This window comes from Hypanus sabinus, chromosome 9 (assembly GCF_030144855.1).
Source record: "Hypanus sabinus isolate sHypSab1 chromosome 9, sHypSab1.hap1, whole genome shotgun sequence".
Taxonomy (NCBI): Eukaryota; Metazoa; Chordata; class Chondrichthyes; order Myliobatiformes; family Dasyatidae; genus Hypanus; species Hypanus sabinus.
Window position 1 is genome coordinate 64,502,762 of NC_082714.1, and position 12,341 is coordinate 64,515,102.

At 42.7% G+C, this 12,341-nt stretch overlaps 1 protein-coding gene across 2 annotated transcripts in view; it reads right to left on the reverse strand.

Moving 5' to 3' along the window:
• Positions 1–12,341, reverse strand: part of tmem184a (transmembrane protein 184a) — a 90,688-nt gene that overhangs the window by 5,208 nt on the left and 73,139 nt on the right. The window contains exons 7-9 of one of the 2 annotated variants that reach the window (XM_059979791.1): positions 6,836–7,005; positions 5,813–6,010; positions 844–1,047 (exon numbers count right to left, since the gene is read on the reverse strand). In XM_059979791.1, the coding sequence (XP_059835774.1) occupies positions 844–1,047; positions 5,813–6,010; positions 6,836–7,005 (572 nt within the window). Of the gene's footprint in view, positions 1–802; positions 1,048–5,812; positions 6,011–6,835; positions 7,006–12,341 lie in introns of those variants that run through there. The other variant, XM_059979790.1, reaches the window with a different exon arrangement.

The window sequence follows — 12,341 nt, forward strand, 5'->3', positions numbered from 1 at the left end:
CACCTGCAATATCCACACTTCATCCTGGAAGTAACTGTTGGCACATTCAGCTATTTTAGTGCATGAGAAAGGGTACAGTTTCAGTTTCTGAACTTGATTTATCTTCTATGCTGCTGGAGGGAGCAAATATATAAGCTCCCTCATGTTTCTCTTGCTTTGGTCACTGTTGACACAGGACGATCCGCAATATGCACAAATAAAGCCAATTTGATGCTGTCTCTCCAGATCTATTGTGAAACAAATGTACCTTACCACTGACCCAGTTGGTAATTCCCAAACCTTCACCCCTTAATGCTATTCTGCTTAGAAAGGAATTTATCCTCTTGCCTTTCCATACACCTTTTCATGCAGCAAAAGGAAGGAATCATAGGTGTGGAAGGGCTAAAGAGAGCACCCGTCTGCGGATATACAAAGATGTAAACACCATTCCTGTCTCACCCAACACAGAGGGGAGGGAGTCACAGCTGTAATAATCGACACTGCTGTAACAAAGTTGACAAACATTAAGTAACTCCAACTTCAAACACACAGATCTTTAGTTGTGAGACAGCTCTGGGAAATGGAAATTTCACTCAGTGGAATTTCCAGATGTTGCCCTATTTGCCTCCACATTCAGATCTACTCTCAGAATTAGGAATCTAGTGTCAAAGCTGTGAGAAACTGAAGATCATAGTTAAGTTCACTGCAAAGGAAAATGTGTAATTCCTGATCCCTGAACTGATGCACAAGAGAAGTTGGCCACCATCTCTTGCCATCTCAGTATTTTAAAAAATAATGCAAAACAAAACGGAAACTACACTGTCTACAGCTCATCATCCGAGTTGATGAGAATGGTCTTCTCGCCTTTCTTTCGTCGGTCCATAAAATGGCTAGATGCTTGAGTCAAGACATGCCCATTGTGCCTGGGCGTCACCTCGTCTTTGGTCGACTGCTGTGTGTACTGCTGGTACGCTGGCGAGAAATTGTGGATGGCGTCCTGCACAATGTCATTGGGATTCATGGTCTCTTTCAGCCCACTGGATATGCTCTGCATGGGAGCCATGCTACCTGTAGGCACAGAGGTGAGAGGCAGTCAGGATAGGTTTGACAATAAGCAAAGCTTGATACATTAGTGAGAGCCTTGGGCCTTCAGTGTGTTCTTCCATCATCAGGTGGTCAATCCCCACACTTCCCTCACTGACTTGCTCATCACCGGCTAAGTACCAATGTATGATACCAAAGTGACCCAAGGCCCCTGGATAGCAACAAGTTGTATAGAATTGAATGAATCCACATTGCAGAATTAAACCATTTGGCTCACGTAATCCGTGCTCCACACCAGCCTCATTTCATTGCTTCAACCCAGCTGCATTGTCTTCTGTCAATATATATGGAAAATAGTGAGAAGAAATACCTTTGAAAAAAACTTGCATTTATTTACTGTCTTTTGCACTGCTAGACAGTTATAACCATTGAAACACCTTTGAACTGTATTCAGTTTATTTTAAAATAAACAAAAATATTTTCTGGTATCTGGGTGTCACTGGCAAGGTCAGCATTTATTGCCTTGTTAGGCCATTTCAGAAAGCATTTATTTGGTCATCCACATTGTTTGATCTGGAGTTATGGAGACTGGATTGGGTTTGGACAGCAAATAATTTTTATTTAGAGATACATCATGGAACAGGCCCTTCCAGCCCAATGAACCACACCGTCCAGCAACCCGCCTGTTTAACACTAACCAAATCACAGGACAGCTTCCAATGACCAATTAACCTATTAACTAGTGTGTCTTTGGACTGTGGGAAGAAACCAGAGCACCCAGAGGAAAGTCAAGGGAGGAATGTCCAAACTCCTTACAGATGGTGCTGGAATTGAACTCCCTAACACCCTGGGGTGTATTCGTGTCTCAGTGACTGCGATGCTACTATGGGGCCCTCCACCAAAGGTTAAGTCAACAGGATTTTCTGAATGACAGTTTGGTAGTTCTGTGATCATCACTACCGTTGATGAGTACTCTTTGGTTCTGTATTATTAACTGAAATCTGAGTTATAAACCTATTAATCCATATCAGGATTACCACACCAGTAATTTAAGCCACATGGTTGAGGTACATAGCTGATTTTAAAGGGAAGCCAGATATGTGGATGAGAGAAGGATATCCTAACATCTGAGGCAGGGTGGGACATGAGAAACAGTACAGGGTCTCCTACTGCTGAAACTCAATGGTGAAAGACATATGAAGTCTCAAAAGAATACTTCCGCACAGGATTTAGGAAGTGGATAGGCAGGGCACAGGACACATTCCCCTCTTCACATTCACAGCTCACATGCAAGACTGGTTTCCATGTGGTGTACAATACCTCCAGAAGTACAAAGTCTTTCTGGTTTCTGCAGCCTGTCCTTTTTTCCTGTGGATAATGGAATGACTGACAGATTAAAGTGATTCAGCCTGAGGTTGTCACAGGCATTCACTCGATGCAAATTCCCCACTCAGCAATGATTTGAGCTGTTTTCCTGGGAACCTCTCTGATTTATAGGATCTTACAGCAAGAGGAACAGGCACTTCAACCCCACCATGGATGTGCCACCAATCAAATACCTATCAATCCCAGTCCAGTTTTCCTGCCCTTGATCTACCCCATGGCACTTCAAGTTTGATGGAGTCAGAACCCTAACTGTTGGCATGCTATTCAACCATAATGGCCACAAACCCAAACTCATCACCAATTTCATTTGATATTTTTTCTTTCCTTCTCTCAAGCCAGCAGTCATGAGAGTTGTTCTTTATTCTGGAGGAACATAGCAGGTCAGTCGATGTTGCAGGACCAATGAATGAAGAATCTCGGCCTGAAATGTCAGTCCTGATGAAGGGTCTCAGAAATAGCAACTTTATTCCTCTCCATAGATGCTGCCTGACCCGCTGAGTTCCTCCAGCATTTTGTGTGTGTTGCTCTGCAGATTTCAGCATCTGCAGAATTGCTTGTGTTTAATTCTGTAAAGAAAGGTAAACATCTGTCTGCCTCTAATTCTCCCTTGAATGAAGTGTTTTGCTTCATTGGCTTTCATTAAAGATGGGTTTGAGCAGAACGGCAATAATGTTTAATGAATGCTCATCTGAAATATGTCCAGGACTGGTATTGGAATTGGAATGGGTTCATTATTGTCACATGTACACAGATTGAGTGAAAAGTTTGTCTTGCATGCTGTTCATACAGATCGAATTATTGCATAGTGCACTGACGTAAAACAAGAACAATGCAGAATAAAGTGCAACAGCTACAGAGAGTGTAGTGCAGGCAGGCAATAGGTGCAAGCTCATAATGAGGTAGATCATGAGGTCAAAAGTTGTACGGTATGAGGGAACCATTCAGTAGTCTTGTAGCAGCAGGATAAAACCTGTCGTTGATCCTGGTGGTAATGTGCTTTCAGGCTTTTATATTTTTTTCTACCCAGTAGAAGAGAGAATGTCTGGAATGGCCGGGGTCTTTCATTGTGGTTGGCTGTTTTCATGATGCAGTGAGAAATATAGACGGAGATCATAGAGGAGAGGCTGGTTTGTTATGTGCTGTGTTTCTATACAGCTTCTTGCAGTCACATGAAGAGCAGCTACCATTATGTAACCAGATAAGATGCTTTCTGTGGTGCATTGACAAAATTTGATAAGGGGTTAACAGGGACATGGCAGTTTTCTTTAGCTTCCTGAGGAAGTTAAAGGCATTGGTGAGCTTTCTTGACTACAGCATCTATGTGGTTTGCCCAGGACAGGCTGCTGATGCTAGTCACTTCCAGGGACTTGAAGCTCTCAACCCTCTTAACCTCATCATCATTGACCGAGGCAGATGCATGTGCACCGTCTGCCTTTCTGCAGTCTGACTAATCAGCTGTTTTGTTTTGCTGATATTGAGAGAAATGTTGTCATGACAATGTGTTACTAAGCCCTCTGTCTCCTTCCCGTACAACAATTCATCGGTCTCTAGGTCTCTCTACCTAAAGAAGAATGTACTTGGGACAGAGGGGTTGTAATGAAGGCTGACCAAATTAATTCCTGGGACAACATAAGGAATTTTCATATGGGGACAGTGTTTGTAATCACTAGACTCCAGAAAAAATCATTAGTGGCTTTAGTGAAACATAGAAAATTCTGATAGAGCTTAACAGAGTAAATGAAGGATTAACATTTACCTTAGCGAAGGTGTCTAGAACCAGGAGTCACTATCTCAAAATAAGCAGTCAGTCGTTAAGGACAAACTAACGAATGTTTAGAATTCCATACCCACAAGGGATGTGGTGGCTCAGCTGCTGATCAATAAACTTTAGCATACTACAGGACATGGGAAAGTAGTATTTGTGTAATGACATCAGCTACAATGATAAGGTAGACACAAGAGGCAAAATAGCTTATTCTTGCTTCCATTTCTCATATTCTAAATATCAGGCACACCTGGCAGACACCAGAATTTTAAACACAAAGTACACTGTAGATGCTGTAGTCAAATCAACACATACATAAACTGGATGAACTCAGCAGGTCAGGCAGCCGTTGAAACGAGCAGTCAACGTTTCTGGCCGAGACCCTTCATCAGGACTGAAGAAGGAGGAGGCAGGGGCCCTGTAAAGAAGGTGGGGGGAGGGTGGAAGGTGCCAGGTAAAAGCCAATCAAAGGAAAGATCAAGGGGTGGGGGAGGGGATAGGCAGGAAAGGTGAAGAAGGAATGTAAAGGGAAAGCACTATGGGTAGTAGAAGGCGGCAGAATCATGAGTGAGGTGATAGGCAGCTAGAAGAGGAGGCAGAGTGGAAGTGGGATGTGGGAAGGGAGAGGGAGGGAATTACTGGAATTTGGAGAATTCAATGTTCATACCAATGGGCTGGAGACTACCTCCTCCAACCTGAGTTTGGCCTCATCATGGCAGTAGAGGAGGCCATGTATGGACATATCCAAATGGGAATGTGAAGCAGAGTTGAAGTGGGTGGCAACCGGGAGATCCTGTCTGTTGTGGCGGACGGAGCGGAGGTGCTCGACGAAGCAGTCCCCCAATCTGCGTCGGGTCTCACCGATTTAGAGGAGGCTGCACCAGGAGCGCCAGATGGAATTGATTACCCCAACAGACTCACAAGTGAAGTGTTGCCTCACCTGGAAGGACTGTTTGGGGCCCTGAATTGTAGTAAGAGAGGAGGTGTAGGGGCACGTAAGTTACTACCCATAGTGCTTTCCCTTTACATTCCTTCTTCACCTCTCCTGCCTATCCCCTCCCTGTTTCCCCTTCCCCACCCCTTGATCCTTCCTCTGATTGGTTTTCCACCTGGCACCTGCTAGCCTTCTCCTTCCCATCCTCGCCCCACCTTCTTTACAGGGCCCCTGCCCCCTCCTTCTTCAGTCCTGACGAAGGGTCTCGGCCCGAAACATTGACTGCTCATTTCAACGGATGCTGCCCGACCTGCTGAGTTCATCCAGCTTATGTACGTGTTGATGAGACACCAGAATTTGTTCCTCAGAGACATAAATGGATCAAATGGGCTGTTGGAGCAATCTAGATCATTTAATTCACTGAACTTAAATGTTCCTGTGGCCATAGTAACTCATCTTCCTGTGACTCTAGCTAGTGAGTGACTATCAAATATTAAGTTTAACTCTGGCTCAGAAGAGAAGAAGCCAGTACCTACCTGCTAATTGTGACCTGTTATTACATAAGTTGATTATATCAGATGTTTTGATCCAGCCAAGGTATTTTCCACCTTACATTCCAACTCCCTAATTTAGTTGCTTTAAGTTTATTTTGTGCCACACATTTGCAGCAGTATTGTGGAGTTGGCAGCAGCAGATGTTCCTACCTTGTGTCGTCCCAGTCTGCTCGGCGTACACTTGGGAAGGATAGGCAAAGCGAAGGGCAATGGCAGCAAACAGCATCTCAATGCAGATGATAAAATTTTGGTAGCCCGCGGCCACTGTTCCTGCCCTGACTTCGTGACCATCAATAATCTGCACTTCTGGGATTATTCCGCATCTCTCCAATATTGCCAGCAACATTCCTGGGGCAGCATTAAAACAATCCACTTTAGCAGATACAACAACTTGCATGTAATGGTAACAGAAAAAAAACATTTCTGAATTTCCAAATTTAGATCAAACATGGTAAAATGAGCTCGCGCTTTCAACATGCTTCCAAACATATAGCCCCTCAAACACAAGTTCCCTTGAAGTCTGCCAATTTTTATACCAACAAAAGCAGTTATTTAACGTACAGGAATCCTCTGCAAAACATTACCTCACTTAGAGAAAAAAGAAATGACTAATGAATCTGTATTTAGCCGAGACAATGTTTGGCTATGACATGCGAGGAATATCATCTTCTCCAAATAATGGCAATTGATCTTTAATATCCTTTTAATAAAATTTATGTGCAGAATTATATTGTAAACGCAAGATAACAATCCATCCACCATATTAACAACTTGCTCAAATTACTCAGCCATTTGAATGACCTGACCAATTGACACTTGCTCAGGTTATCAATCACTATGCCTCAAATAAAAGATTTAAGCGACTTCCCTCCAACTAATATTGAACTCAGTTTTCATGTCTCTTACCCTTACCTGACATGAATATATTTTGAAATTTCTAACCCAAAGAGCACATTTCTTCAATCTTTACAATTCTAGAAAATCATGTCATTTAACTTTTTCCTAACACTTTTTTAAAAGTTATGTCCAGATGTTTATTTTAACAATAATTTTTGAGTAAAAAGTTAAAATTGTCATCTCCCTCCTATTGACTTACTTTAATTTTCATTGTTATCTTTCTTTTCTCAATTAAGTCATTCAGATAAAATCTTTGTGGGTTATATTGATACTTACCCTGCCAAAATGAGAGAAAAATTACTGACTTCACTGTCAGGAATTTCAAGACAGGATCAAATGGGCTGAGCAGCTCACTGGTTGTAAAGTAAAAGAGGAACAGTGCATAAAGTGCCAAGCTGACAGAGACGTTATAAATAATGGTGATATATAGGTATCCACTCCTCACACTGTGGAAATGAAAAGCCACAATTAGCTGGGAAGACAATTCAATCAACCTTTAAGCATTTATTTAAAAATTAATTAGCAGCCTAGTGTAGTTTGTATTCTATATCACATATTTTAATGTCAATTCTTTGCCACATCTCTTACAAGTGTGTCACTCTGATAGGTGCACAGGAACTCCTGAACAGGAACCTTTGACACAAAATGTTAATACTAGTCGGAAGGGCAACTGAAATAATGAACTGTAGAGTGTGTGTAACAGTAACTGTGCTAGGTCCATTGTTATTTGTCATCTATATCAATGATCTGGATGATAATGTGGTAAATTGAATCAGCAAATTTGCTGATGATACAAATATTGGAGGTGTAGTGGACACTGAGGAAAGTTTTCAAAGCTTGCAGAGGGATCTGGACTAGCTGGAAAAATGGCAGATGGAGTTTAATACAGACAAGTGTGAGGTAGTGCACTTTGTGAGGAAAAACCAAGGTAGAACATACAAGGTAAATGGTAGGGCACTGAGGAGTGCAGTAGAACAGAGGGATCTGGGAATACAGATACAAAATTCCCTGAAAGTGGTGTCACAGGTGGATAGGGTCGTAAAGAGATCTTTATAAATCAAAGTATTGAGTATAAGAGTTGGAATGTTACGGTGAGGTTCTATAAAGCATTGGTGAGGCCGAATTCAGAGTACTGTGTGCGGTTTTGGTCACCGAATTATAGGAAGGATATTAATAAGGTTGAAAGAGTGCAGAGAAGGTTTACAAGGATGTTGCCGGGACTTGAGAAACTGAGTTACTGAGAAAGGTTGAAAAGGTTAGGACTTTATTCCCTGGAGCGTAGAAGAATGAGGGGAGACTTGATAGAGCTATATAAAATTATGATGGGTATAGACAGAGTGAATGCAAGCAGGCTTTTTCCATTGAGGCTAAGGGAGAAAAAAACCAGAGGACATGGGTTAAGGGTGAAGGGGGAGAAGTTTAAAGGGAACATTATGGGGGGTTTCTTCACACAGAGAGTGGTGAGAGTGTGGAATGAGCTGCCAGATGAAGTGGTAAATCCAGGCTGTCTTAACATTTTAAGAAAAACTTGGACAGGTACATGGATGAGAGGTGTATGGAGGGATATGGGCAGGTCAATGGGACTAGGCAGAAAAATGGTTTGGCACAGCCAAGAAGGGCCAAAAGGCCTGTTTCTGTGCTGTAATGTTCTATTGTTCTATCTAGTTCCACCTATCACCTCCCAGCATTTTTCTCTGTCCACATTTTCATTGAGATACAGTGATGCTGGTATTCTTATACCCTCCAGACAGGTCATTCCATACCTAAATATGTTTCTGCCTGTCCCTATCAGCATCTGTGTCATTACTACCCCCATTTCTACCTCCATCTTCAACTGCTCATCACCCCCTCCACCCTTACCTGGTCCCATCTATTATCTGTCTCACCCTCCCTCTCACTTCAATACATTGGCTATTCTCTCTCTATACCATCAGTCCTTTTGCAGGGACTTGAGCTGAAATGTTGAGGGATAACCCTCTGCTTCCACTAATTTTGCTTGACCCAGAGTTTGTCCAGCAGTTTTTTTTTTCTTTTGCAATACTAACAAGCTTGAAAGCTATTTCTCACTGTATGAAGGTTTACTGAGGTGATAGAAATTAAAAGTAAGATTAAAACTCTAGGTAAACCTTGGAAAAGAAATATAAAAATCGGAAGCTGCTGCAAGAACATAAAAACACAAGTTGTCGACTTTTGAGTAGATAGACCAGAGCAGAGGCGAAGGTTGTCACAGGAGTTTTCACTTCATTATCCATTATTCTTGCAATAAAGGCCATCGCATTTACTTCCTTATTGCTTGCTGTTCCTCAACATCCCCTGCTAGATTAACATACAGATTCTCCCCTACAGCATTGTCTCCCTCTCTGGTTAAACAATAATAGTTTTCTATTCTTGCTAAGGGGGAACCAGAATGAGCCACACATTTCTTCACATTATGTTCCATCTTCCATATTTCAGCCACTCACATCACCACCCTCTATTCTTTTGCAGACTCAATGCACCCCATACTCCTCCCTCCTCTACAATTGCTTTTCCACCCAGCTTCAAATTGTCAGCAAGACCCCGAGAACATAGGAAACACAGGAATATGAAGTGAGCCCATGGTATTAGAGCAAGGGTTCCCAAACTTTTTCATGCCATAGACCAATACCATTAAACAAGTGGTCCATAGACCACAGGTTGGGGACCCCTGTATTAAGAGAGAAAATGCTTGGAATAGATTGGCTGACTGGCAGAAATTAGTGGTGTAAAGGAGTACTTTTCAAGATGACTACTTTTGGCTAGTTAATTCTACAGGGATCAATGTTGGAACTGCAAATTTTCATTTTATACATTAATAATCTGGATTAAGGAACTGATGGCTTTGTGGCCATATTTGCAGACTATACAAAGACAGATGATGGGAAAGATAGTGTGACTGAGACAGCAAGTCTGCAGAAAGACTTGCAGAGGTTAGAAGAGTGGGCAATGAAGTGGCAGGTTGAATACTGCATAAGGAGTGTGGGTTGTGCAATTTGGTAGAAATAAAGTGCGGACCTTTTTCTAAATATGGAAGTAATGCAGAAATCAGAGGTGCAAAGGGCATTTGGAGTTCCCTTAAGGTTAACCTGCAGGTTGAGTAAGGAAGGTAAATTTAACGTTAGCATTTTTTTCAAGTAGACTAGAATATAAAGAACAAGGATGATACTTTATAAAGAATTGGTCGGGCTGCATGTGGAAAATTGTGAGCAACTTTGAGTCCTGTATCTAAGGAAGGATGAAGTGGCCCTGGAGAATGTCCAGAAGATTCACAAAAATGATCGAAAGACTTAACATGAGGAGTGTTTAATGGCTCTGGGCCTGTACTCGACGGAGTTTAAAAAGGATGTGTGGAAAATCTTGTTGAAACCTACCAGATACCGAAAGGCCTGGATAGAATGGACTTGGACTGGATGTGTCTATTAGTAAGTTGAAGATTTGAAGGTACAGCTGCAGAACAAAGGATCATCCCTTTAAAACTGAGACAAGGAAGAATTTCTTGTGGCAGAGAACAGTGAATCTCTTGAATTTATTGTGGCAGAGAGATATAGATGGCAAGCCATTGTATGTACTTAAGGCAGAGATTGATACGTGGGTTAAGAATTACAAGGAGAACACGGAAAAATGGGGTTGAAAAAAAATCAGCCATGATTGAATGGCAGATTAGAGGAGCAAGTTGAATGAGACCCTGAATACAAATAACTGTGTCAGGATGTTGTTATTGATTACAGCTCAGCGTTTAGTACAATTGTTCCTAAAGTTCTGGTTGAAAAGCTGCAGAACCTGGGCTCTGTACCTCCCTCTGCAACTGGATCATTGACTTCCTTACCGGAAGACATCAAACTGTGTGAATTGGAAATAACATCTCCACCTCATTGACGATCAACTCTGGCACACTCCAGGGATATGTGCTTAGCCAACTGCGCTATCTCCACACCTATGACTGTGTGACTGTGTGGCTAGGCATAGATCAAACGCCATCTATAAATTTGCTGCTGATACAACTACTGCTGGCAGAATTTCAGAAGGTGATGAGAAGGCATATAGGAGTGAGATACATCAGCTAGTTAAGTGTGTCGCAGGAATAACCTTGCCCTCAATATCAGTAAGACCAAAGAACTGATGTGGACTTCAGAAATGGTAAGACAAGGGAACACACACCAGTCAGTACTCATAGAGGGGTCAGAAGTGGAAAGAGTGAGCAATGTCAAGTTCCCAGGTGTCAGTATCTTTCAGCATCTATCCTGGATCCAACATATTGATGCAGTTAAAAATAAGGCATGGCAGTGGCTATATTTAATTAAGAGAACACACACAAAACACTGGGAGAACTCAGCAGGCTGGGCAGTATCTATGGAAAAAAGTAAACAGCCGACATTTTGGGCTGAGACTCTTTTCAGGTCTGGAAAGGGAGAAGTCAGAGTAAGGTGGGGGGGGGGGGAGAAGAAGAAGTACATGGTGATGGGTGAAACTGCGAAATGGGGGAGGGAGTGAAGTAAAGAGCTGGGAAGTTGATTGGTGAAAGAGAAAAAGAACTGGGGGAAGGGAAATCTGATAGGAGAGGATAGAAGACGATGAAAAAAGGGAAGAAAGAGCACCAGAGGGAGGGGATGAACAGGCAAGGAGATAAGTTAAGAGAAGGAAACCAGAATGGGGAATGGTGGGGGTGGGGTGCAATTACTGGAAGTCTGAGAAATCGGTGTTCAAGCCACCAGTCTGTAGGCTACCCAGACAGAATACTGGGTGTTGCTCCTCCAACCTGAGTGTGCCCTCATCGTGGCAGTAGAGGAGGCCATGGACTGACATGTTGGAATGGAAATGGGAAGTAGAATTGAAATGGGTAGCAACCAGGAGATCTCATTTTTTCTAGTGGAGAGTAGGTGCTCAGCGAAGCAGTCTCCCAATCTACGTCGGTTCTCACCAATATACAGGAGGCCACCGGATACAGTAGATAACCCCAACAGACTCACAGAAGAAGTGTTGTCTCACCTTGAAGGACTGTTAGGGGCCCTGAATAATAGTGAGGGAGGAGGTGTAGGGCAGGTGTTCCACTTGCAAGGATAAGTACCAGAGGTGAGGGGTGAGTGGACAATGCAGTTGAATAGGGAGTGATCCCTGCGGGATGTGGAAAATGGAGGTGGGGGGGAGGAAGAGGAAAAGATGTACTTGGTGGTGGGATCCCATTGGAAATGGTGGAAATTATGGAAAATTATGTGCCTCACACAGAGTCTAGTGTGGTGGTAGGTGAGGACAAGAGGAACTCTATCTCTGTTGTGGCGGGGAGAATGAGGTGAGGGCAGACGTGCTGAAATAGAAGAGATGCCAGGTCAAGTCAAGTCACTTTTTATTGTCATTTCGACCATAATTGCTGGTACAGTAGACAGTAAAAACAAGACAACGTTTTTCAGGACCATGGTGCTACATGAAACAGTACAAAAACTACACTGAACTACATAAAAACAACACAGAAAAAAAAAACTAGACTAGACTACAGACCTACCCAGGACTGCATGAAGTGCACAAAACAGTACAGGCATTACAATAAATAATAAATAAGACAATAGACACAGTAAGGGGCAGAAAGTTGGTGTCAGTCCAGGCTCTGGGTATTGAGGAGTCTGATGGCTTGGGGGAAGAAACTGTTACATAGTCTGGTCGTGAGAGACCGAATGCTTCGGTGCCTTTTCGCAGATAGCAGGAGAGAAGAGTATGTATGAGGGGTGCGTGGGGTCCTTCATAATGCTGTTTGCTTTGTGGATGCAGCGTG